At 44.4% G+C, this 27011-nt stretch overlaps 1 protein-coding gene and 5 non-coding genes across 6 annotated transcripts in view; 3 read left to right on the forward strand and 3 right to left on the reverse strand.

The window, feature by feature from the left end:
- Positions 1-8390: 8390 nt before the first annotated feature.
- On the forward strand, positions 8391-8463 carry TRNAR-ACG (transfer RNA arginine (anticodon ACG)). The gene has a single exon. It is a non-coding gene; the product is annotated as a tRNA-Arg (tRNA).
- Positions 8464-10308: 1845 nt separating this feature from the next.
- TRNAY-GUA (transfer RNA tyrosine (anticodon GUA)) lies at positions 10309-10398 on the reverse strand. The gene is given in 2 exon segments: positions 10309-10344; positions 10362-10398. It is a non-coding gene; the product is annotated as a tRNA-Tyr (tRNA).
- A 308-nt stretch (positions 10399-10706) lies between these two features.
- On the forward strand, positions 10707-10779 carry TRNAR-ACG (transfer RNA arginine (anticodon ACG)). The gene has a single exon. It is a non-coding gene; the product is annotated as a tRNA-Arg (tRNA).
- Positions 10780-11138: 359 nt separating this feature from the next.
- On the reverse strand, positions 11139-11211 carry TRNAR-ACG (transfer RNA arginine (anticodon ACG)). Its single transcript has one exon. It is a non-coding gene; the product is annotated as a tRNA-Arg (tRNA).
- A 264-nt stretch (positions 11212-11475) lies between these two features.
- Positions 11476-11565, forward strand: TRNAY-GUA (transfer RNA tyrosine (anticodon GUA)). Its single transcript is given in 2 exon segments — positions 11476-11512; positions 11530-11565. It is a non-coding gene; the product is annotated as a tRNA-Tyr (tRNA).
- Positions 11566-15920: 4355 nt separating this feature from the next.
- Positions 15921-27011, reverse strand: part of DNAJC5B (DnaJ heat shock protein family (Hsp40) member C5 beta) — a 36032-nt gene continuing 24941 nt past the window's right edge. Inside the window, exons 2-4 of the mRNA XM_048939508.1 lie at positions 25652-25865; positions 21524-21698; positions 15921-16150 (exon numbers count right to left, since the gene is read on the reverse strand). Of these exons, the coding sequence (XP_048795465.1) occupies positions 16056-16150; positions 21524-21698; positions 25652-25865 (484 nt within the window). The 3' untranslated portion in view covers positions 15921-16055. The remainder of the gene's footprint in view (positions 16151-21523; positions 21699-25651; positions 25866-27011) is intronic.

Genomic DNA, 27011 nt, shown 5'->3' on the forward strand with positions numbered 1-27011 from the left:
AATGAGTAATATTCTCTGCATGCAGTGACAACAGATCACATTAAAATCAGTGTATTACTGACTAGCTTTTATCTTCAGCGCCTTGCACGCTGTAAGCATTTGGGTTAAATTCTGTGCCCACTTGCAGCCCACCAAGCCAGAATTTCACCTACACCTATAAATTTGTCAGCAGCCCCATAAAAACAACTAACTTTTTCTGAAGTCCTGCTTTGATGAGAAATTTGTAAGTTTAGTTACCCTGGTCTGAAGTCACACCTTTGCTCCAGCTCCCCAGTGCAGGCAAGATCTCAGGAGCTGAAAGGGGAAAGCTGTTCCAGCAGCTGAGCAGCAGACAGCTGGGGCTTTTGGCAGGATTGGCAGGGTCATTCTTGGCAACAACAAGAGGATAGTTCTCCCGTGGTCAGGTCAGAGGTGACTGGTGTCTGGAGGAATCTGAAGGCCTCATGCTGATCCTCCTGTCCCTGCATCAGCTGCCCCTTGCACATCAAAACCCGCATAAATAAGGAGCTTTGTGTTGGGTGAGGAAAGCTTTCTCTGCATGGTGAGGCAGATGCTTCCAGCCTGCGGCACAGGCAGAAACAGCAAAACTCTGCAAAGAAAAGCTGAGGGCTAGATATGCCGCTGTGTAGAGATAGTTGCATACAGCATACAGCGATGCAGGAAAACCCATGGACACGTGGGTCAGTGAACAAAGGCACTTCTTAAGGTGCACTGTGTGCCTGGGATGTAATTCTGAGAAAATTATGCTAACCTGTGATAACTCACTAACATCTTCTGATAACTGGTTCTGTTAACTGGTTGTCTGATGCATCTGTGGAGTATGTCTGCTGGCATCTGCACCCACCAGCCCTCATGGCTCTCTGCACCAAGCCAATCTATTTCTCAGTGGAACGAAACGGGACTAGAGGATTTGCCTTAGCTCCACTCATGCACAAAGACCCTGGATGTCTGCCAGCCACCACCAAGAAGGTTGCCAGGATATTTCTTCTGTCGTATCTTTTTGCAGCATAGCTTGCCTGGGAGTGTCTCCTGGCCTTGCTGACACAACCAGAAACTAGCTCCTAGAGTTATGCTTGCTTTTCTAGGCATTGTTTCCAACTCCTCTATTTTTGTAGTGTATCACAGCTTGTGGGCTGTGGACTGAAGGCCAAGAGAGCCTGGAAGGCTGACTGCAAAGTAGAGGGGTTAGGAGAGGAATTTGAAGGAGGAAGGAGAGGTTGAGTGATGTCCAGATTCAAGTTTCAATGCCGTAATGACATCCCTGGGTTTTACATTCATAGAATTTCCCTTTGAGACCTCTTATCCTGTACCAGCGTCATCAAGTTCTCATCTGTCAGTCATAGAAAATCTGTCCTCTGTCTCTTATGTGCCCAGAAAACAAAGGGAAAAGTGTATTTTCACCAGAAGGCATCTCTTGCATGGCTTATCTTGCCATAAAGCTCAGCAAGGACAAGGCTCGCGCTGCAAGCATCCGACTCCTTGCCCAGGCAAGGACAAGACTGCATCTCCGGCCCCACCAACTGCTGCATGGGGAGAACCCCAGACCCACCTCCCTGTGTCCCCCGCAAAACAGCCACTTGAGAACTCCTGGTTGCCCCCACAATGTAATGTCCTAACAAAAAGTGATGAGGTGGCTGTCTCCATCTCTGCCACCTGAACATAAGATTTAGACTAAAATGACAATGCAATGCCCCTTCCTCCCCAGTCATACTAACTGCCTGTTTTGACTACAAATATTTGTATTTTTAGCCAGATATTCTAAGGGGGTAGAGGAATGTCCTATCTCCCCTCCATCCACCCCACCTCCTACCCATAGAAGCACCAACTGCAAATGGTATCTTGTCTTTCATGATTTTATTGCTATCATTGAACATCCCATAACAAATACCAAACCTACACTTTGATATACCTGACCTGATGCCTCAAAAGAAAGCTTCTGCAACAGAGACAAGACATTTCAAAAGCAGTTACCTTCTGATATCTTACCATACATCTTAGCATACAGCTTACACATTCATTTTTCACGACGATAGGCAATGTGCCCATGTGCAATATGATTTTCTAGAAACAACTGGGTGATAGTTGCACACCTCCAGGGGACTACCACAGGAGGTAATGACACCTTCCAAAACAACCCTCTGCACACAGGGAATCATCTTCTCTGTAATTTTCTGTATTCTCAAAGCTCTCAAAATGAGTGAGTCTGAAAAGACAGCTGCCTATGCAGTGGAGTAACAAATACAACATTACTGTTCAGCTGCTCTCTCACTCATACATAACTTTGCAAGCCCAAAGGTCCCCAATCCTCATCCTCTTTTGTGTACCTCAGACCCTCGACACACTACTGCTACAAAGAGGTCTAAACTTCACATGCAAGGCATAAAATCATGTTCAAACTACTGTGCGGGGCAGAAAGTGCCCTACATGACCATCCATCTAAAAATAGGCTCTCTCCAGGGCTATGGACAAGTTTCACAGATAACAAACTTGGTTTTCCACACGCTGAAATATGTGCTGCAGAAACATGCCCAGAGACACGAATGAAAAGGCTATAAATAAAATGAAACCAGTTAGGATATGGGAGAATGCAATCCTGCTTCCTCTTCGAGACGCAGTGACCAAATGCTTTAGATTTTTAGCACTTTTACAGCCCTTTCCCCTCTCCTTGGCTATAACAGCACTGCATCCCATAGGAGTCTGTAGATCATCACTAAATATCTCCCCTATTACCAGAGGGGAAGGCATGACTGGCTCCTCCCCAGGTTGTTCTTGCATTTCATGGAATAACATAGGAATTGAGCACTGGGTTAATGAAGGATGAGCTAGTGCAGTGATAGTGGGGTAACCCATCTGGGGTAGCCCAGACACAACAGTAGTTGGGGACCTCCCAAGCCTGCCACAATGTAAGGAAAAATAATTGCAGAGTTTCAGCATTAGGAATTTTGACCAGAGGACAGATTTCATTTCTACTTTGTCCATAACAGCCCATAGCTCTGTTGTTAGGAAACGACAGCAATGGTCAATGGGGAAGTGATTTGTGTTTTGCAGCACAGATCCAGCTCCGGCTTCCCAGCTGGCGTCAGCTCATCACTTCACACAGATACAACCCTGGCCAGAGTCACATTTCTCCCCAGCCCTCGTCCACTCAACATCAGCCTCTCACAGGCTATTTCAGTCTGCTGCCTCCAAGTTCATCTGGCAGAGCAGAGGAATACGAGTGTTTTTTTCTCCAGGACAATCCTTAAGTCTGCAATTCAAAGGAAAGGCTGTTTTTAAGGTTATTCTCAGCATATGACTTCACATCATGTCAAAGACCTGCTTAGACTCTGTCCCAGGTCCTTTGACTTGTTTACATGTTTTCATCCCTCCTCGTCCTGAGGGTCATTCCTCCAGGACAGAGTAAAGCTGGGAGATAAAGGATCGAGGTTTATGCTATTACAGTTAAACAGAAATATGTGGTGTGGAAGCAGGAAGGTTTTCAGACAGCAAGGCATCACCAGACATAGTGGAGCACCTGCTTAGCACATGGACTGTGAGAGAGGTAGTACCTCTGTCCGTTAGTCTTTTTTTTCTGCTGTATTTCAATTTTATCTCTGTTTTCCTTTCATGTCTTCCTCTGCCCTGCAAATGCTCTTTAGATGTACAGCAAAACCAGCATGACTATTCATTTCTGAATGCTGATGCCTTTTTTCTTTGAAAATCAGCTTAGAAGAGCAAGTTCCTCTTTTGGACATTTACCAACCAAATTCTTTCCCTTGCTCCCTCACATGTGTTTCATGTGAGCATGGAAGAACACAATGACAGCAGCTGGCAGAAATGCCTTCAAACCAGCCAGGAACTGAACGAAAACAATTTAAGCTATGATCAGAGATGCCATCCATTGTGACATTGTGTTCACTGTACCAAGCAGCAGTATATTAGGTTAATATTCTTTTAGATTGTTACTTCAAGAACCATCTCAAGCACATCAGCCTGCATCTGTATGTGCAGTGTTGAGTCCCCATCTCCCACCATACTGCAGTTGTTTCGCTTTCCAGGAGCCAGCCTTTTCAATTCTGGCTGAGAGAAAGCAGAAAAGGAAATGGAAAACAGTGAGTCATTCGGCCACAGAACAAATTAAACTTCTGGTACCTCTTCAAAGGCTTTGACCTTGCTATCAAAGGAGAGCCATGGTGCTTTTGGAATAATCCTCAGTCATTGGCTCAATTCCAGCTCACAAGAGAGAGAGTTTTGGGTGGATATCTTGCCCATCACTGGGTTTTTTATCAGACCCTCCAGACCAACTTTTTGAGGAATGTCAGGAATCAAGCCCAGGGGCTGAAGTCCTATTCCATGCCAAAGAGCATTCCCAGTTACCTCTGTCATCATACCTCAGCCACTCTTATTCTCCAGGTACTCACCTTGCTCCTGCAGCCAACATGGCTGCAAGAGGCATGGCTATCGCTGACCTTTCAATCACTCCAGGGAAGTACAAATGTCCCTTTATCAAGTCAGGTGTCACCCACTCAATTATCAACTAATCTTGAAGAAGGTGACAATTCTCCCACACTCCCTCTGGTGACTCATGAAATTTTCTTTACACTGACCCTCACAGGTTACACCAGACTGGAAATGGAGAAATAAAGCAATTGAATGGGCCAAAATACAGAGCAGGGAACACCTTCTTCTAGTGATCCTGCTTTAATCCTTTTCCTTACTTTATAGCTGGGAATCATTTCTGGGGGAAATATGTCTGTTTCTGTTCTCCAGCTTGGGCTGCTGTTATCTCCATTCCTTCCCAAGCCTCACATGCTGCAGGGGTGCATTTACTTTCAGCTTAGCAAGGAAACTGCCACAAGCTGACGGATGGGTATCTCTGCATGGTCCCTGTGATGCATGGTCCCTACAGATGTCTCTGTAAAACTGGAGAGAGAAAGCTGGCAGAGGAAAACATAGATATGAAGATATGAAAAGCAACATGGTGAGGAACAAGAATGCATGTAGGCACAGCTATAAGCCCCAGGATGTCTTATACACTGAGTCAGCACTGCTCTTATACACTGAATAAGCTCTTACACTACTGATACCCCAAAGCCCTGCATAACTCTCCTACCTCTTCCACTTTGCAGCGTCACAGCAACTTGCTTCCACACTTACAGCTCCTTTATCCACTTCCACTAACATAATAGATTGAAAATACACGTCCTGTGAACAAAAGAGCAGTCTGCTGCTCAGGCAGAAACAGCTCTGCTCTATCCTGACCCCAGAACTAACTTGAATCAAGACATTCCCTTCAGAACAAGGCTTGTGAGGCACACACATTTTGCCACAGGCCCGTAGGAGTAGTGACAGCAGGCAGAGGAAAGGAGAGATTGTTACATTTTTTACAGAACAACAATGGAAAGGGAACGGAAGGAAAAAGGAAAATTGTGGCTTTTCAGCTTCAAGCCAGTGTCTTTCCCATCACAGCACTCTCCCTTAGCCTTTCAGTCAAGGTATTGTTGGCTGGCCAGGTAATGCTAAAGGAATGAAGTCATTCATATTTTTGCTGAGAAAAAGGGTCAGCGTGTCCTGTCCAAATAGGATGAGCTCCATGTTAAATCAGGGGACCTCCCTGGAATGAATTTTATTTTTTTTTTTACAAGGAAATTAGATATGAGAGGCACTTCATTCCCCTATGAAGAAACACTTCTTGGTCAACATAGCCTGAAGTATAAGGTGTGGAGGAAAATGGGAGGAAAATAGGCTCCCTGCTCTCTGCTCAGCGTGTCAAGACAGCCTGCAGCAAAATGCCAGGATAGGAGGGAATGGCCTTGCTGATTTAATCTTCAAAGCAAGTAACTGAAGTCTGGTTTTCTCTCATTTCTCCACCTACCTTTTTAAAAGGTTTATCTGTCTTGACAGCTGTAAGCAAATGTTTTTATTTGCATTTTGTCTTAACCTGTCTTGAATTAAGCATGATTTCAGTGTAATTGGATACAAATGACTTGTTCCTTGCCAAAGGATGTGGTAAATCTCCACATAGAGTTTGGGGCACCTTACAAGTCTCTCAGTTGCCAGTTTGTTCTCCACAACATCCAAAGTATTACTGCATGTGCCCTCTTTCAGCTGCAAGACCCCCAGGCTCAAGCAATAGCCAGAAGGTCTCTTCTAGAGATGGGAGAAAGAAAGGCTGTCAATGAGAATGGGTTCAGATGCAAAACTCGGGAGCTTCTAGGGAGCTGCTGGAGGATTTATGGGGCGGTGAGAGAGCGTGGTTCTTGCTTTATGGGCTGAGCAAGAAGAAAGATGAAAACTCCCTTCAGTGAGAAAAGAAGCTACAATAGGAAGTTTAGGAGCAGCCACCAAAGTGTTTAGCAGTATGCTGTCAGGCACATGTCCTTCCCTGCCTGCACCCCCCTTTTCATTTCTTAATTCCTTCCCCTGGCCACTAGCCTGTGTTCCTTTTTCTGACTCCAGCTTTCTCCAGGCATGACCAAGATTTTGCCTGAGGCCATTATTTTTGGCTGTAGCCCTGTCTGGGCTCTGAGCAAATAGGTGGGATCCAGACATTCTGCCTGGCCTAGGCGGGTGGTGGAGGACATGTCTGACTGCCAAGTGGGAGAATAACTGTGAGTCCAAGCTACCCAGCTGGGAAAAGGCGCTACTCCTACCTTTACAAACTTCTGTTTGCAATTACATTTTTCCTGTTATTAAATGCCTAGCAGCAATTTAGACATGTTCACACCCTTTCATTCACTTTGTGGTTTTCCATGATTAACCCAGGGGAATAAAAGTTAAACCCATCTGCAGAAGAAGAGCTATTTGCAAGTCTCTGCTTATGAAGGGGCTACTCAGCACCCACCTCCCTGCAATGGCCTGAGGCAAATTATGAGGAATCTGTCCTCATCTTCTCCGCCCACCTTACTAACACCTGCAAAACATAAGGAGAGCAAGAAGGAAAACAGAAAGAAGACAGAGATAACAGATTGAAAGTAAGGTGTCTGTGGAGGCACACAGTGGCTCACCTACTGGATACCTTCTCCACTTTTTGTGCTTTATTCCCCGGGCTGCCCAGCTACCCTCCTCCCAGTATCTGTCTTCTGCTTTGTCATCTCAGCATGACCTCCTGTTTCACAAGCAACTGCAAGCAGCTGAGCTGCTCTAGTCACTGGGATTGGGGAGCCCCTGCCTCTCTCTCCTTCTTTGCACCACCACTGGCTGCAAGGTGTGGTCCTCCTGTTTGCACCAAATGAGCTGATTCACCTCTCTTGCCTGTGGGAAATTATGCACTTTGCTAAATTATCAAATTGACTCAGATGCTGGAAGTGTCCACAGACAACTAGAGCGGGGACAAGCTGAGTTGTGAGGCTTTGTGCAGTGGAGGTGAAGCAATATCTTCTACTCTGAATCAAGAAAGTGCTAGAGTGGCCTGCCCTCTTTGCTAGCCAGAACATAGTATGTTTGGTATCACACAAGATGGTCCATAACTTGAAGGAGCATTCATAAGCAAGTCAAGCCTTTTCTTCAGAGAAACTAGATCTTCTCACCATCTGTTTGTGTGTCCAACATAACGACAGGACTTGTGGCTGAGCAGAGGGCCTACATCCATGTTCACTCACAGTCCAGAGCAATGTTTGCACCCAAAACCACGTCCCTACACCGGAGCCTGTTCAGGAACTATCCAAAGTGAAGGATGAAACTAAACCAGCTTGTTCTTATCAGCTAGGCTAGGGACAGCTCTAACTTTGCTGTGGCACCATGCAAAGCACAGCAACACAATGCTCAGGGCTCTCTGCTCATGGCAGCAACCTGACAAAACCACCACTGCTGAGGGAGGGACAGCAGCCATGTGTGTTCACAGAGGGCTGTGCTGACTAATGTCTGTCTCCAGCAGCTACTGGCACTTTCCCTGGCAGTAGATGGTGTGAATCTCACCCTTCTCCTACGGAATGGAAAGAAGAGCCATTCATGTCTTACCATGTTCCAAAATGTCCAGTGCTTGCTAACTCTTTGCCTAATTAAGCTAAAGCTAAACACCACACAGAGCCTGCTTTCAGCAGCTGGGCTCTCTCCAGAACAGGCCTGTTTATGTCAGCCTTGGACAGCTGTAGAGAAAGTAACCAAAGAGCACCCAGAAGCTGTCACAGGAGGGCTGCCAGCAGCTCACCCACACCCAGTCTGCTACTGCTGCAGGCAGAAAGTGTCCCCTAGAAGTTCTAGAAGTCTTTCAGTTCTTCTAGCTCCTAGAAGTCCAAAATGTTATTAAACTCCGAGGGGATCCCTATCTCTCTCCCTGGGCTCTCTCCACCCCGAACTGGCGAACATCACTTTCCCCTTAGTGATGGGGACACGGAGACCCCGGGACCAGTTATTGCAGCGCCTCGCCCCGCCCTGCGACCCAACACCGCCCGTGCCGCCGCCGGCGCCCGGGGCCAGTGGCGCAATGGATAACGCGTCTGACTACGGATCAGAAGATTGTAGGTTCGACTCCTGCCTGGCTCGTTGGAATTTTTTATTTTTTTTTTTTTAATATATTTTATTTATTATTATTATTTTTTCTCTGCCAGACCAAGAGGAGCATCCAGCCCAGTACTGGCTGGTCCTGCAAGCTGCCTTCTGCCACTGGTCCTTTCCCACTCAGATACCTAAATGACATGCTTACCAAACTTCTCTACTATCCCAACACTAGATATGCAGTTATTTAAACACAAGCACATCCTAGACATCTGGAAAGCTGAGCCAAACAGTTATATTAATACATTAATTTAATAGGGACATAGCTCGAGAGGCTAAAATCATCACAGAATCCTTAAGGTTGGAAAAGGCCTCTTAAAGCATTGAGTCCAACCATCAACCCATCCCCACCGTGCCCACTAACCATGTTTGTGAACGCCACATCTACATGTTTCTTAGCACCTCCAGCGACAGTGACTCCACCACCACCCTGGACAGCCTGTGCCAGTTCCTCAACCTCTTTCTTTTGCAAGTCCTGAGGTCAATACATTCAATGCATACTTCTTTTCTGGTTTTTTGTTTTTGTTTTTTTTTTTTTTTTTGAGGTGTGGGGGTGCTCATTTCCTCTTTGTTTTTCTGTCCTGGCTTTCATACCAATGAACATTTATTTATTTATCTTCCCCCATCTTGCACTTCATTACAGGTAACATACAGTTACACAGAAAAGCATTTGTATCTATACTTCTTGGGTAGGAGAGAAAAAGCGTCTGGCCTCAAACTGGCCAGCTTGCAAGATGTAGAAGAGATGAGATTCTGAGTGTGCTTTTATTTTGTGCACTACACCTTAGAAACAGGAACAAGAGGAAGTGCCAAATGAGTAAAAAGGAATGCAAGAGTTTGTATGAACTTCTGAAGGAAATAAGGGGCAAAGATATTTATGTACAAAAAAAGGTGAATCTTAATCATGAAAACCTGCTCTTGTGGGCCAAGGTGGAACTGGTGCCCTGTCACACACTGGAGAGTAGCAAAGGAATGTTTTGGATTGTAAATTCAGATTTGACTGTTGGTGTGTGCTGGTGTGTAAGATGATGGACACTGAAGGAAATGGATGTCTCCCCTCATTCTCTGCTTTCCAGATGCCCCTATTGCTCTACTTTCCTCCTAGGTTCTTCTTAAGAGGTGTGTACTTGCATCATGCTGTAAGGAAAAGGAGATGTGTGTACATAAAAAAGTACACCTAAAAATATGAGTACCTAAAAATGTACTAATTAACAGAGTCCTCATCTCGGGCCAGTGGTTCAACGCATACAGTGTTTAACTTCATACTACAAGCCTGGAGGTTTGACTCTGGCTGAGCTTGATCTGTTTGTCTGCTGACTGACAATTTTCCTGCCTTTCTTATTTCCACAGGTAGCAGGCCTTCTTTGCACTTGTATCTGAAAAGCACTCTCTCACGTGGAGAACATTCATTCCAGGTTCTTTTGAAGGAGAAAACTGCCTTTCTTCCCCTACAATGCAGACACTCGGTTGCCTCGAGACAGACGTCCGCTTTCTCAGCCAGGAAGTGGCTTGTCAAGTGTATTCTTCTGCACACTTGTAACACCTGTAATGAGAAGACATGAAGGAAAAGAGGGTAAAGGACAGCAATATAATAGAACATAAGACAGGAAGAAAAAAAAAAGCAGAATATGAATGCTTTATTATTCAGCACATGCCAAGCAAGCACACTACCACGTGTATGATTGATCCCTGGCAGGGAGCAAGCACTCGGCTGGCCTGGAGCAAGGCCCTTTTAAACTGCAGTCAGCTTCTGGCGGGTAACAGCTGTGGGAATGCAAGAATCACAAAACTCTCAAACTCTCCCCAAAAAGTAGGAGAAAAAACATTATCGTCTCCTTCGAGCCGGAATCGAACCAGCGACCTAAGGATTCCCGCAGGGAGAGCCACTACAGTCCTCCGCTCTACCAGCTGAGCTATCGAAGGGACCTACGTAACGCTGCCCTGCGGCCGCCCAAGGTCCCGCCCCTCCCTGCGCGTCGTGCTGACCATGCGCATTCTGCAGGCAGCGGGCCGGCGCATGCGCACGGCGGGGGTGCCTCTCATTGCTGGCAGATGTGCGCGTGCCAGAGGGGCGGGTTGACGGTGCCACGCGGTTCTCACGCCTCTGTTGTCGTTCCGCGGCACTGCGCGGGGCGCAGAGTACGACCTGGTGCCGCTGCGTACCGCCGTAATGCTGGGGCTAACCCAACAGCTCGCTGAGGGTGTGGCGGCTCGACACGGTCTCTTGTGCGGGGCCAGTGGCGCAATGGATAACGCGTCTGACTACGGATCAGAAGATTGTAGGTTCGACTCCTGCCTGGCTCGCTTCGTTTTGCCGCTGCGTCTTGCCTTGCAGCTGCTTTGTGACCAGGTGTCCGCGGAACAGATGCTGAGCCTTCGGCAGTCTCCTCCGAATTGGCAGCAAAACCTTCCTTGCTTGTGTGGTGTTGGAGCACAGCGCCGTTTGACACAATAAACAAGACAGAAAAAAGAACCTATTTTTTTCCACTTAAAGACACAACTCCCAAATTGGGAAGTACCAGAACGCGGCTGCCGGTGGCTGCGCTAGAGGGTCCGGGAGACAGTTCTCCGCTGGGCGCGCACCGGTACTAAGAAAAGAGTTCGTGATAAAAGAAACCAGCTCCACTATGTGCACAAGTCAGGGAGGGGAAAAAAAAAAACAACGAGCCAGGCAGGAGTCGAACCTACAATCTTCTGATCCGTAGTCAGACGCGTTATCCATTGCGCCACTGGCCCGGCATGTTTACAGAGCTTCCCCACCGCATCCTAGAGCCTACCAACCCCGGACGCTTGGGCCGCCACCTTCCTTCTTCACGATCTTTTCTGTGTAGCCTCGGCACGCGCCGCATCTCCTCGCGCTCCCGCCAGCTCCTGCCCCACCGCACCACGAGCGCAGGGTGCAGCTAGTTCCCTCAACAGAATCTTGGGACACTACGCATGCGCCACTGGGCCGCTGCTAAGTACGTTGATACATTGTGCTGGAGCGCCAGGCACCAAGTCCCTTCGATAGCTCAGCTGGTAGAGCGGAGGACTGTAGTGGCGTTCCCTGCGGAAATCCTTAGGTCGCTGGTTCGATTCCGGCTCGAAGGAGACGGTGAAATTTTTTTCTTCCTTCACAATATGTGAGGCCGGGCGCTGTTCCTCCTACACCACGGTTGTCGGCTCACCCGAAAAAGTGCTTCTAACTAATTACTCTTTAAGCTACTGCCGGTTCTTTGTTTTTCTCTGACAGACCCTCCTGCACTGTAAACCCAGCCTCCCAAAGGCTTGCTGTGACGCTCTGGCAGCAGTGGGAAACAAGAGGTGTGCTTGCTCCAGTTGACCACAAACACTCCCAAGGCAAGTAATGGCTTGCTCTGAGAACACCTGTTGGCATTGTCCCAGTTAATCAGGATGTTGAAGTGGACGCTGAAGTGGAAGTTTTCTCAGAACCTCCTCTGCCCCAAACATTCTGACTGTGTAGAACCTTGGTGTTTCCATGCAATAAGACATTGGTTCCATATTCAGTCAGGTGCCCCCCAGTGCATGGTGACACCCTACCCACCTCTCAGAACCGTTAAAGTTGGAAAAGACCTTAAGATCATCTAGTCCAACCATCAGCCCATCCCCACCATACCCTCTAAGCATGTCCCTCAGTGCCACGTCTATGTGTCTCTTGAGCACCTCCAGGGACAGTGATGCCACGAGTCCCATGGGCAGCCTGTGCCAATGCACTGCCATTTTCTGAGAATGATTTGTTACTAATATCCAACCTGAACCTCCCCAGATGCAACTGAAGGCCGTTACCTCTCATCCTAATGCTGTTATTTGGAAGAAGAGGCTGAACTGCCATCTCCCCAGTCTCCTTTCAGGCACTTGTAGAGAGCAATGAGGTCTCCTCTAAGCCTCCCCTGCTCCAGAATGAACAATCCCAGCTCCCTTAACTGTTCCCCATAAAACTTGTGCTGCAGATACCTTCAGTGCCCCTCTCTGGACATGTCCTCCAAACAGCCACTGGTGTGGCTGCACATGGTGCCTGACCAGGGACAGCATTTCCTAAGTTCTGCACATCTCCATATATTTTTAAAAATGATTTTATTTATTAAAAAAAAAAAAGCAAAAATGCAATTAAAAAAAAAAAAAAAACCTGAAATCATCCCCATATTGTAGGTATTAATCCTTAGGGAAGGAAAAAAAAAAGCAACGAAAGCGATGAAATGAAATGGAATGCACTTATGTTTGATGTGTCTTGGATTAAGCAGAGGGGTTTACTGCACAAGGACTGCTCTGAAAGAAATGGCCCACAACATTAGAGGCGGATGTTTGTGTTCAGGCAGTAGAAGTTTAACCTTCCTGCCATTATTCTATTACATTTTGTTGATGTTAGTCCTAAACCTGCTAAGATTTCTTCCATTCTGCATTTTGAGTGAATCTGGGTATGCGTTAATACTCAAGCACTCAAAAGGATGAGATCTTATAGAATACCTCCAAACAAAGCTGCTGCTCCTCATCTATTTTTCAAATGCTTGAGCTTCTGTGGTCACAGAGGCTGTATACCATATTAGTGGGAAGCGCTCCTGTCCTGTTCCAGGCCCAGGTTATCTGTCACTCTGTGCTGGTTCTTGGACAGATGCAGAATCCCCAGTTGAGCTCCCAGCCCCAGGGAGCTACAGGAGCTCTGCCACAGTCTCAAGCAGCAGCATGGACCCTGTGCTGGTGGTAATCTTTCCAGATGGGCCCTTATGCCAGCACAGCTGTTGCATTGCATCACTTCAACCCCCTGCTGAACTTTTAGACAAGCATCCTGCATTGTGTAAAGGATGCTTTTGCAGTGTGTGGCTACACCCCTGGCTGCTTTACATAGATTTGCTGCAATCCAAGACTCAAGACCCTGTTCCTTTTCAGGGAAATCCTGAGCTGCAGCTTGTCAGGTTGCAAGGCCTTCCTTTCGGACAGCAGACTCAAAGGTTGCTTCATCAGTTACTGCAGTGAAGCGGTTGATGGTTTGGAAAAGTAAAGGAGTGCTGCAATTTGTATGTGCAAGCTTTATTAGTCAGAGGCTTTGACAGGAAAGGTAGGTTGGAATACATTGCACTTTACATCCAAAGCAAAGCAGCACAATAGAACAAAAAAATTGAGGAACTGTACATTTTGAGAAAATTAACAGGTGTGTGACTGAATTTTACATAGAAACAGGTCATGTAAGCACAGCTGTGTTCCCTTTAGCAGCTTTTTTGAAAAGCAAAACAAGTGAATCCACATGGAACAGCTGAATCCTGAAATCCTTATTCATCCTTTCTCCACATGTCCTCAAAACGGCCGATCCTGACAGCAGGGAGAGTGGCAAACGCTCTGCTACCCTGAAATCCACCTTGTCTTTTTGAAGTCAAACAGTGGGTTCAGGTTTTCCAGCTATAAATCCAGAGGAACCAACTCAGAGGCTCAGCCAATAGTTTGTTTGGGGTTTTTGGCTGTCTTAGAAAATACATTTTGTGGTTCTTCTGTTCAGATCCTCATGTCAGTAAAAGGGCTTTGCAAACATGCAGCAGCTCGCTTGTATTTGCATCACTCTGCAAGTTAGAGTCATAAATCTTTCCCAAGCAAAATCTCTTACATAGAAAGAGTGAATGAGAATCACATGACTTACGGTACTTCTCCAGCCCATGGAAATCATTTCCTTGATTTCAGTAAACTTGGGATCTGGCACATACACTGGGGTCCTGAGGGTCATCAAGGGTGTTGTGTGTGAATAAAATTGTCAAAATGCTTTTACTAATCTGGGATTTACCCCTCTTTTCTTGGCTTCAGGCCTGATCTGTGGCTGTTGGTGAAACCAAGGCTGCTTCCATGGGAGCAGGACGAGGGACTTCACAGGTAGAAGATTTCCTTGAGGACAATGTGAGCATCAGGTGGCCCCAGTGCCCGTGCCTGGAGAACAGACATGTACTCTGAACTAGAGTTGATGGATTTTTAAATATCCATGCATTGTGGGAATTTTAAAGAAATGTTGAAAGTAGTGCTTCTTGACTTGGAGTGATTGCTAGTGCTATGAAACACGCTCTTTTCTCATAAATTTAGCTGCCACTAAATGACATTTGATGTGAAAGGTGAGAATAGAAGGAAGACAATAATGTTTCACAAGCACAGAATCCAATTTTAAAGAAGAGAATAAGATTTTTGACTAGCTGTACGTTGACTGGTCTCTATATTTAGTGGTACATTACTTCCCCCTTTGGGCCACAGCACTGTGATTAGAGGAACAAAAATAGCAAATGTAGAGAACTGACAGTGATTGATGTAACATGATCAATAAAATGAAATTCATCTGTCTAAGCCTTAAACTACTGTGTTAAATGAGTGAAGTTCTAAGTTTAAGATCTCAGAGTTTCTTCTTTATCTCTTACAAATTAGGGGTCTCATTTCTCTATGCTTGCTTTAGCTGTACCCACATGTAACTCCACTGATTTGCATAGTGGTATACACCTGATTCATTCTTCAGAAAAGCACAGGCATCACATTTTTGCTCAAAAATGAGTGTTTTGTGTACTCAAGGATATCACTGTCAGTGTGCTTCTCATCCCTACTTCTTTATTTAAAGCCATGCAATATGTTCTTAAATCCCCTGTGCTGGGGCGGAGAGGAGGACCCAGGCTCACCTAAGGACAAGCACTGCGAGGAGGGTGCTTGCTCCTCTGCCCTTCCAAGTCCTCACTGTCCCACAAGGCAGCACACGTGGCATGGATGCCATCCCAATGCCAGCAGGGTGGTGTGGACAGTGGCCAGGGCACCGTGCAGTGAGCAAGGCCGCAAAAAGCTCTTGGCTGAGTATCAACTTCCAGCACACTGCAGCTGCAAATGGAAAAGCTGAGGCTGCATGGCATGAGCAGCAGACCTATCCATGCAGGAATGGGAAAGCTTTGTGATGGTGGTGGGGATATGAGAGCCCAGGGCCAGCAACTCTCTCCCTGGGGTGTTTGCAGCTTGTACAGGCATGGTCTGCACGTGTGCAGGAGAACACGGAGCCTACATGTGTATCATTCTGGTTGATGCTTCTGGGTTTGGAATCATCTGCTGTGTTACCACCACCTAAATGACCCTGGAGCACATCACCTTGGCTCAGATTTCCAGTTGCCAGAATTGGGCTGATATCACTAAGGTGTTGCCTGCTTTCCAGAGAGTGCTTCCACTTTGCAGAAGCCCCACCAGCCTTGCCACTGATTTTCCTTTGAGGGAAATCTTCCCCAGGGCATAGAGAGATGGGACTGGTGTGTCTGGAGAGGGCTCCAGACCATGTCTGGGAGGTGAAACACCAGCTGAGGGCTGGGGAGAAAAGCAGTTGCACCGTAGTGAGCATTGCAGAGGGAAGATGGTGCCAAAAGGGCAGTCTGAACCAGTGAGATCTCTGCACTGGCTGTAGGCATCTCTTTGCAGAGAGCAGACCAGAAACTACTTGCAGTGGCCTAGAGGGAGATTCTGCCTTGACAGGAAATTACTCTGAGGTTACTCTTGGTTAGTTACAGGAACAGGCTGCAGAGCTTGTCACACGTTTTTCCTTGCTGTGACACTCTCTGGGAAGCACCACCAGGCTGTGTGTGCCGGCTCTAGGAGTCTGTGCGGTAGCTCCGATGGCTGTCCCCTATGAGCTGCGTCTTTTCAGTTGCATTTGTCGGCTGAAGCACAATAGGAGTTTCTCCATCTAAACAGAGGAAGGAGACAAAAATTACTTGAAGAATCCTTCACTTGCTGTCAAAGTCAGACTTCTGTTTGGCACCACAACATTTCATCTGCTGTCCTGGTTTACGGCTTAATCTTGGCTTCAGAGACTGCTGTGTGCCTGCTGAAGAGACAGTGATGTTCACACCGTGTCCACAGATGCTCTTACACCTTGTCCAGGCATAACAGCAGATTTCAGAGTGGCTATTGCTATTGTTATTAAACTGGGCAATGTTTTACGTGGTGCTTTATGGAGGTTGGCAGGTAAGGGTCTCTGCCTGTTCCAGTCACAAGTGCTTGTTCCTGCAAATGTCGGAACACACAGTGCTGCTGTGACTCAGCAAGCACTGACCTTGGCAGCGTGTGCAGGAGTGGGCCAGGAATGAGTCTGGAGGAAGACCAAGTTAAAAGTGAAGTAAAAAGAGAGTTAAAAGGAAAAAAAAGTGTGAGCAGTAATGTGCTTGAGAGTGAAGAAATCAGACATCCTGAAAGCCATCAAGCTATATAAAAATGTTAAATTGCATTCTGAAGTCCTATGTAATATATTTTCAATAAGATTTTGAGAACTATTGTTTTGATGAGTCTGGAACTGCCAAAAACTCATATGATCACTATATGACTTAGTATTTTGCTTTCTCATTCTATTCAGTTATGCACTTGGTTTCCCAATATATCTGTAAAAAAATACATTTGTTGCAGAGTGGAGAGAAGCTCAACCCTTGCAAAGTTCCCCAATGGCTGTTTGTTCACTCTGATGATGAATAAGATTTATATGCCTTTCTGTTGGGCTTCTTTCCAAGCCACCTTTTTTGTGGGACGGAGGGTGCTTGGGTCTCAGAGAGTGCCTCTTAAGGATTCAGCAATTTTGATGACGGTGCTTTCATATGAAAATCTTTGAGCTATCTCTCTCTTGAAATTAACACAGCATTTAGAGTAATTGAATACACATTATGACCTTTTTTCCCCATATGATGGAGTGCTTAGGAAAAAAATCGTAATCTGACATTTCCTCTTGTTTACATGGCAGTTGATGGGATGAATCATGGGCAGAAGATGTAACGTACAGAAGTAACTTAACCCCGAGCAGGAACCTAATGGCATGCCATACGGCTTCCCCTCAGTGCGGGCAGAACTGCTTTGACTCCTACAATGTGAAAGGCAAGGATGATTAAATGCTGAGCAGCTTCTCTGTATGGGCAATTCCTAATTTAGACACAAGGACAAAGACAGACATGTTTCATAACTTCTAAAAGTACATGAGTAATTAATTCTTAGAGCTCAGTGCGGGTTATCGTTAGTTTGGCAGTTCCAATCCATTTTTAAGTTGCTATGTATTTTCCAGTCTTCTGAGCAGCATTCACTCCCACCCTCCGCTGCCTCCAAGTTGTTCATTTCTTGGAAGATCATTTATGGAGGGCTGGGACCAGCAGTTAATGTTGCTGTAATACCCAGATGTGCAACAAGGGAACAGAACCCTCTGCAAATATGTTGTGTTGCTTCCAGCTGCTCCATGGACAGTTCTGAGCTGACACCTTCCATAAATATTTTGCTGCCAGTACCTTTCTAAGATGTATGGTGCTTTTTATCAGAGCAGGGACCTCTGGCATAATAAACTGAACAAATATAGCTTGTTAATGGAGAGCTGCAGAGTGGAGGTGCAACAGAATTCACAGTTTAAACTGCTTTCTATAGATAGCTCTTGCTCACTGTTCGCCTACATTGGTATCATATGGAGTGCGGAGGAGACAATGAAGTGCTAAAAACTGATTGCTTCTGAGTTGTGAAATTATTTTGTTGCTCAAGTTCTTTTTCCTTTTTTCTTCTTTTCTCTTGGATTTCATTTTCTGTAAAGTGAAAGTTGGTCTAGAAATGTTGTGTGGTGATAACAAAACAAGAGAAGATGGCAAAGCTGACAAACTGTTTGAGTGCATCATTGAAGCATCAAGGCAATCCAAATTCAAACATCCTCTCACCTGGGGCCACAAAAATCAGCAAAAGGGTTGCTTTCAACAGGAGCAAAATCTGGCAACCTGCAGTGCGTGCGTGCATCTGAAAATAAATAAACATCACACACCCACACTGCAGACATGTGCATGATGCTTCCCCGTGCCAGTGTCAGAGGGTCTCGGGTCATCTGTAAAACTGTGGTGTGATACAGATTACTGCATTTAATGCTTTTTTAATGTCATGTCTAAACCTCCACTCCCAGAACATGCATACTGCTTTTTCTGAGCAGAATAGCCAGCTCCAAGCAGCTCCCACTGAGCACAACAAGAACTGGTGGAGTTGCTCTCAGAGGATTTTAGAATCAGGAATTGTGATGTCTTACTTCTGTTGCCTTCCTCAGAAAAGCAAAGAATGACTATCAAATATTTGGATGTAACAAAGTACAGCCTTAGTTTCAGAATCCGCATTTTGACCTCAGTAAGAAAAGTTCTGGCTAGTGATAATATATACACTGGGTACAGCAGGAAGCAAATTAATCACTAGCCAGAGTGTTCAGTCTGTGGGCAGAGGGCATGTGAAGAATTTGGATTCTTGTATCATTTCCTCCTCCAAAATAAAATCTGCTGCAGGACTGATTACATTTGCTTCTCAATTACCTATGGGAACATTTCTAATCATTACATAAAAGATGTATTCATTTCTCTGGCTCTAAATTTGAAGATGTCTACTGAAAAAGCCCAATGTGCACCATTCTAAGTCACCTGAATCCTTTTGACCAGAATCCCTAAGTTCTGACTGGGGGAAGAGAGAAAGGAAGTGCAGTTAAAGCCAGTTAAAACTGATGATCCTTCATCTTTCTAGATCATAGAATCATATTATCATAGATTGGCCTGAGTTGAAAAGGACCACAATGATCATCAAGTTTCAACCCCCTGCTATGTGCAGGGTCACCAACCACCAGACCAGGCTGCCCAGAGCCACATCCAGCCTGGCCTTGAATGCCTCCAGGGATGGGGCATCACAACCTCCTTGGGCAACCTGTTCCAGTGTGTCATCACCCTCTGAGTGAAAAACTTCCTTCTAATATCTAACCTAAACCTCCCCTGTCTCAGTTTTAAAACCACTCCCCCTTGTCCTATCACTATACACACTAGTAAACAGATGTACCCCCTGCTGTTTATATGCTCCTTTCAAATATTAGAAGGCCACAATGAGTTCTCCCCATCTATTTTCCTATCGGTTGCAGAAAAGATGCTCACATCATCCTCTGTCATGAAGTTTTAACTTTTATTCTTGATTTGTTGTTTTATTTTTTATCTAACTCTAAAATGTGTAGAATTCTACTCTAATTAAGCAAGCTGGTTTTGATGGGCAAGAAAATACAGCAAGACTGAAGAGAAGTCTAGGAAAGACAGAAATAACTCAATTTCTTCAGGCCCCACCTATACACTTAATACTGTCTTCAAAGTACTTAATACATACTGGCACTTTGCTAAACATACACTCTTTTTTTTTTTAAAATGGCTATTTTGATGAGACTTGGTGGGAGTAAAGGGATAGGATGATGGCCTAAGATGGCAGAACTTGTGTCAATCGACATCACCAGTACCAAAAGGAGAGACAACATTTTTTCCTGACTCTGGGGAAATTGGTCCTGGATTTTTGGATTTTTGGGGGCCATCAAAATGCCTGCAAATTTAAAAAAAAATAAAAATAAAAAAGAGAGAGGCATGCAGAACTAAAAAATGTTATCCTTACAAGTTTTACCTTCTTATTTCAGACTTGATTATGGTGTCATAGATTCATAACAGATTCACAAATATCAAGACTAAGTTTATGTTTGCAGTTCTCAGGTGAGATCACAAAATCATAGAATTGTTTGGGTTAGAAGAGATCTTTAATGGTCATCTAGACCAACTTCCATGCAATGAACAGGGGCATCTACAGCTAAATAAGGTTGCTCAGAGCCCCATCCAGCCTGGCTTTGAATGTGTCTCTCTTAATGTCTTACAGTACATTACATTTATTTAAAGTAATGCATTGTGTTTATAAATGTTCCACTCATTTTTTAGGGGGCCTTTGCAGTGAGTGGCCAAGTATGATCAATTTTTGAGCTGACTATATTTATTGTGATATGCCTGTAGGCAAAACCAATCTAAAAACAATATTCACTGTCATATTGGCTATATAAATAGCATTTGTTTCAATAAGGGTTTTGTGACATATTTATAGAAGGCTAAATTAGTGTGAAAAGGGAGGAAAAAACTCTTCCTGTTAAGGAAATGCGACATTTGCAGTTGCACTGTGCTAATTTAAGCATAATAAACGTAAGGATATAACAGCATAAGGCCTTCCACAACAATGGAAGCAAACAAGGATGAGCTGACTGCTTAGGTCTTTCCACAAAACAAAACAAAACAAAACAAAACAAAACAAAACAAAACAAAACAAAACAAAACAAAACAAAACAAAACAAAACAAAACAAAACATTAATCATACTTAATATAAATTTGCAACTGAGCAAAGGCAAAACTGGCCAGACAAAACTCTGTCTTGTTTCAACAGATGAGAATAGGGCTCTTGGATCAAAATCCATGACTCCATGATATCCATCCAAATAGGAAATCACCATCAGCATTTTTTGGTAAAGCCAAAACCTGCAGGTGTAGATTGGGGTGTGCATCGAAGCCAAGCAAAGAGAGCAACAAGCGGTGAAGGGGTCCTGCTGCCTCAAGCCCGTGCTTTGAGTTTTTGTTAGTGTAAGGCATAGCAGGGAGTTAAATTGGTGAGAGCAACACACTTCTTAGAGAGGATTAGTTTTTATCTGGATTGTATCCAAGATTTGGCTCTTGGTGAATGACAGCATAATTGCTACTACCAGTGCAGAAAACAGAGAGCAGCTTGGGGTAGAGGGGGCAGTTCCCATTCAGCCATTCTTAGGTTGCTGCACAACCTCACTGTTGGAAGCTCTGCTTCTTTTCTTTAGCCTTTTCTTGAATGGGTTGGCCCATGTCAGTAAGCAGTGGATTTTACCTGAATGAAAAGTGGATGTGCTAATTCAGGCAGGTGAGATGTGGCAAGCACTCGCCCAGGCAGAGCCTGATGCATACATGCAGGATCTAGGATATGAAACAACAGGGGTATGTGGGTTAGAGGGTGAACAACTCTTCAGATGAGCCCTGAGACTTCTAATGTTTGTGTCTAATGGGAGTTAGAGGAGATATTTAGTTATTGGTGCCACATTTAGGTTTCCATTAACGCGCAACTTGAGAAGTTCATCTGGTCATGGTGTTAGCTGGAGAGAACTGGCATATATCTCCATCCAGGTCTGGAGCCAGCCTGAACATCACAAGCAGAACATCTGGCCTACAGGTTCTGAACAGCTTTGCTGCACAGTAAGCCACACACCTCTTTCCATGTCGTTCTTAATTTGCTCTTCCAAGTCTTCTGGAGACACGAAGAACTCCTGTTCTTCCCCTTCGGGTGCTTTGGGTTTGCACTTTCCACAGCAGCAGTTGAAGCAGCAGCAGAGGCAGCAGCAGAGGTAGCAGCCCGTCAGGAGGCCACAGACTGCAAACAGACCCTGGGTTAAGGACAGAGAGGAAAACTCCATGAGCAATGACCTTCCTGAAACTTGTGGCAGCCTCTGCAAAGAGGCTCATCGAAGGAACTCAGGCTCCCACATGCTTGGCACTTCTAGGAGTCCAAGCTGGACAGGGGCCTAAGTAAGGACCAGACCTTCCAGAGCCCTCCTCACCCACCAGCTCCTATATGATGCTCAGGATCACATCTGCCACCAACCAACAGGTCCCTGCACGCCCAACTCCTCAAAGTCTGTCTTCAGCTGGCGGCCCTCGGAAAACACCTCCAGGCAGTATGCAAAACCGCACCCACCTTAAAATGACTCATTTCCATCTTAGAAATGACTCATTTGCCCAAGCTCTTTTTCTCAAATGCTTATTTACTGGCAGGTTCTTGTCAATAACAAAGCCAAGAGAAAAAGAAGCAAAGACCCAGATGCATCCCACATAACTTTAGGCACTAAACTAAGGCATCTAAATTAGGACTGTAGTCTCCATGAGCTTCCCACCTAGGTGATGGAAAGTTAAAAGCTCTTCCAGAGGGTGATTCAGCCCTGGAAGGACTTGAGTTGCCCATTGGAGGTATTTCTTTCTTCTATTTAGCCTGCGCAGGAGCAGAGGTGACAGCTCCTAAATTAGACTTTTTGGGCTGTGGGTTCTTGATCTGGGAACTTTGGTAACAAGAAGCTCTCACCAGCATCGACTGGATCACTGTCGTCACTGGTGTGAAGTGTGAAGTGTGAAGTGTGAAGGCTTTAGCAGAGCCAGCATGGCTCCTAGAGCCGAGAGCAGTGATCTCAGCCAGATCTCTCAGCCAGTTTTCTTCCTGCAGATCAGGTCACTGTCTGGGTTTCCAGCACAATTCCACAAATACTTGTGCTCCACAACTCCACTGAGTGCCACATGGTGGGACAGGGGCTGCAGGAGGGGAGTCTGTAGGATGGCACTGACTTCTGGTTTTCCGAGGCATGTGCCCAGACCTAAGCAAGGTGTTTGTGGTTAAGAGGAAGCCTCCACATGTCTTCATGGACATAATATTATAAGAGAAAAGCAGAGCCAGTGACATTCCTGAAAGGGGAATTACAGCTGATACGTGGAATATGCTCGTATCAAGACAGAACACCTTTGTGGACACCAGATATGCATGAGTTAGCTTGAAGATATATCCGAGCTTTAGTGTTACAGGTATCCAGGCTGTCCTTTACTACATACAGTTTGACTTACATGCTCTTGCAGTTATGTTCATAAATAAATATGCCGGTGAAGAAAAAATAAAGCCCAGATTCCAGAGTATTGTCAAACTTTGACAATGAAGCTGTGTAAATAACAGTTATGTCTCAGGCAGCGTTAACTTGGGCTTTGAAGGTAATAAGATCATTACATGCATAATATTTACTATTAATATGTTTGCAGGCTCAAGGCCAATGATAATCCATTCCATTCACAGATATATGAAGAGTGGTCAAGATGTCTTTAAAAGACAAGAAGGACTCAGACATACTGTTTTAAAATGTTTTCCTTCCATCTGACATCTGAAACTGTTAGAAATCTCAAAATCCCTGACAGAAGTTAAACACCTGTTTATCATTTATGGCATAACGGAGAAAAAAATCAGCACAACTGACAGAATGAAAAAAAGAATGAATGTGTATAAAGCCAAATATATACTTGAATTTATTAACAGTATTTTAAATGTTTAATTTTTTTTTTTTTTTAATTTAAAATATCATAGTTGGTAAATCAGGAACTCTAATGTGATCAATAAGCTGTCTTCACAGAAGAGGGAAAATTGCTTTTTGCTATAATAGTTGAATGAACAACTCCTTTGCCTGCCAGTGGATGAGCAGTTCAAGTACCCATTATTCATGTTAGTATGTTCCAAGATTAATATGACTGCTAAGAAGACTGACACTTCCAAAAAAGTAATTTTCACTTTGCATTTCTCTTTTCATTTGATTTTTTTTTACTTCTAATGATGCACCTCCTTGTGACTGTCTGATTTTCTGAGTGTGAGTGTGATAGGGAAGAGGATTTACCAGGAATTTTAGTAGTTGAAGAAGATAAGGAGCAAAAGATGTTGCCTCTACCTTCTTCAGACCAGAATGGAAGAAATTAGAAGTACAGAAATCATCTACAGTCAGATTTCAATAATATTCTGATAGATCTTACAAAAATCTGAAACTGACCCAGCATTTGTACATGAGAAAAAAGGGATGAGGAATAGTGACCTCCGTTTGGAAAAAAAAGAAAAAAAAACATTTGGTGACCTGTCTGTGCTTTAGAGGTGGCAAGTTTTTGGGATGGAGGAGGGACAGAGAGACTGCTGGTAACAATTCTCAGGTGTTGCATATTTTGGATTTCTCCTGGGTATTCTGCACAGAATTCTTAAAACCCAGGAAGCAGTGACAAATTTTTCTGGAATATTCAGTGTATTTCTTCTCATCTGTAGGATATAGCTCCCTTCAATCTATCCACACACTCCTTTAGCTCTTAGAGATTTACTAGTTTCTCTCCAGTTTCTGTTGCTCTTCTTATGAATCAAAGCCAAAGCAGTCATTTCTGTTCCTGATATGGTAACCACAGAGGATCTTGCACTTCATAAAATCTGTTAACAGTCAGCAAGCAGAAGAGGAAATAAAATCTAGATGTGAAGAAAAACTTGTTTATCAAGACTGCTTGAGGAGTCAATACAGCTGTTCTCTCAGCTCTGAGGGAATGCTTCCTGGCACCAGAGCCGTGACAAAGAGGTTGAAGAAGAGTATGAAAGGACAGCAAAGGGAAGAGGGAAGGATCCATCAGTGACAGAAAGCAGCAGTGAGGGAGTCCAGCCTGCAGAAGGATTTAGCTGCAGCAACTGCAGGTAGGCAGCCTCCAGGCAGCTTCTGAGGAGGCCACTCCAGCTGTATGGCTGTCATTTCAACGTTGGGAATTTTCTGCATTTGAAGCATTTCCATATGATCCAACGTACAAATTATGGCTTCCCAGACCCACAGAACTGTGCAAAGTGATCTCCCTGTTGCAAAGAGTGGTGAAGCACTGGCCTGATCCATCATGAACACAATGCGTGTTCCACCGATCTCAGATCAGAGCTGTCATAGCATGCTTGCTTCGTGCAGTTCAGACCATTTTTCATTTGTTCCAGCAGAGCCCTTGCTTTCTGGTCATTTTGTTTCTGGGAACTGGTAGGGAGAGCATGAATTTTGCATGCTGGTTTGTTACATTTCTGTAACATCTCATTTCTGCTGAAACACCAGAATTTGACATACAGAAACACTGGGGGACAACAGTGACATAGTAGAGCACACAAATGCAACTCTTATCACTAGAGCACTCCGTGATGTGTTTTCCCTTGAACAATATATCAGCATTTGATGCATCATGCTCTTCTTTTCCTGATATCTTACTCCACTCCCCAGTTCTCACTTCTTCCACATCCCTTCTCTCACCCCCTCACCACAGACTGACAGGGCACATATATGGCACCATAATCCCACAGTGTTATGTATTATTATTGCTTACTTATGCCGACTGCTATATATAGCAAAGAACACAGCTATATTTGTACTGTAATAACTTATTAACTGGTTGTCACATAAGTGGGCCTTCTCATTTTTGAACAATGAGTCACTTTCATTTAGTCATTACAGAAAAGAAAGTCAAAGTTAACCTGAAGCACCAGATTCAAATCTAATTAATGTCTGAAAGTGTTACAAAATGTGCATTCAACTATTTACCAAGTTAGAAAGAAAAAGATATTTTATATTAGCTCTCTTCTGAGCTGATGGTATATCTGCCACTCTTTATTTTCCAATATTTATTATTGCTTAATTACACATTTATTAGCATTTTAAATCCTGATCCTACTCTATCAAATACCATGTTTTTCAAAGGGTTCCTTGTACATGTAAGCACCTGTGTACATAGCAGTACTTTTCAACAGAAAATAGCAGCTTACCTTTGCCCACCAGCTAGAGAGCATGAAATACGTGTTAACATTTTCCTCCCCGAACTGTTCTGCCACGTAGAGCCCCAAGGATCCATACTTGTCATATATGTTTCTCTTGGAGAGATCAGTCAGTGTTGCATGAGCATTGTTAATCTCTTTAAATTTTTCGGCAGCCTCTGGATTGTCAGGGTTCTTGTCAGGATGATATTTCAGGGCCAATTTTCTTAAACAGGGGAAAAAAAAAACACAAGGAAAAAAAATCTGTAGTGTGTACATATATGTTTATTTACAAAGATACAAATAAAGCATTGCAAATAGACTCAATTATTTTGAACACGGTGTTCACACTGGGCCTTCTTATTTCCAGATCTAATGCATGCAGAGCATTCAGTGAAAGGAAAGCACCACTGCAAATGAAAGGTGTTTTTTTGTTTATTTGTTTAAGAGTTGTTCTGGTTACACTAAGCATGACAGTTGTGCCTTGATACTTAGTCAGCTCCCAAGGTCATTGAGGAAGAGATGCTGAAAGCATAGATTTTAGCATAATAATAAATCACAACCATTTGTTGTGCTACATTGCACTACATTTATCAGGTGATTTGCATCCATTAGCAGGTTTCAAAAAGGTAAATATTTTGTAAAAGTTTATCAACAGTAACTATATTAAAATTTTGTAAACAACATCTGTGTTTGCAGGAGCTTAGACAGTGATGAGGAAGAACAAATGAAGGAATTGAAAGAGCATCTTTCTGAAGTACATGATGGAAAGGCATAGTGAATTAGCCCCAATTTCTGATGCCTGCCTTTGGGCCTAATTTGCCAGTGCCCCATTTCAGAAACAGTCTTAGTACAGCAGAAGCTGATTGCTGACTGCTTTGGGCTGTCTGTGCTGCTTAGGTCTTTGCTGGGACAGAGCTCAGTGCTGTCACTTTTCTCTGACTGCTCTCATTGCTATGGCATCTAAGTACAGCTTCAACTTGTAAGCAGCAGCACAGGACCATAGGTTCACAAATAACACTGGGGACATGCAGCTTTGGAGAAAGGAAGGTTGGCTTCCAAGCACGCTGGAGCAGTGTGAGCTCACATGTACCTGCAGAACAAGCACAGACGTGTATCTCGTCGAAAATCTCCGCTCCCTTTGAAGCAGTGGCAATAAGATTTTCCCAGGACCTTTATTTAATGACTAGTGCTGACCTCTAGTGGCATTAAAAGCGATTGAGTAGTGTGTTCCCTTCCGCCATCCTCCCCTAAGCCCAGTTACGGGATATTTTGTGAACGTCCTTTCTGAGTGCTTCCTGCCCATTATGCCAAAACAAACAAACAAATCAACGAATTAATGAGAAAGTAAATAAGTACATAAATTGTGATA

This window comes from Lagopus muta, chromosome 3 (genome assembly GCF_023343835.1).
Source record: "Lagopus muta isolate bLagMut1 chromosome 3, bLagMut1 primary, whole genome shotgun sequence".
Taxonomy (NCBI): Eukaryota; Metazoa; Chordata; class Aves; order Galliformes; family Phasianidae; genus Lagopus; species Lagopus muta.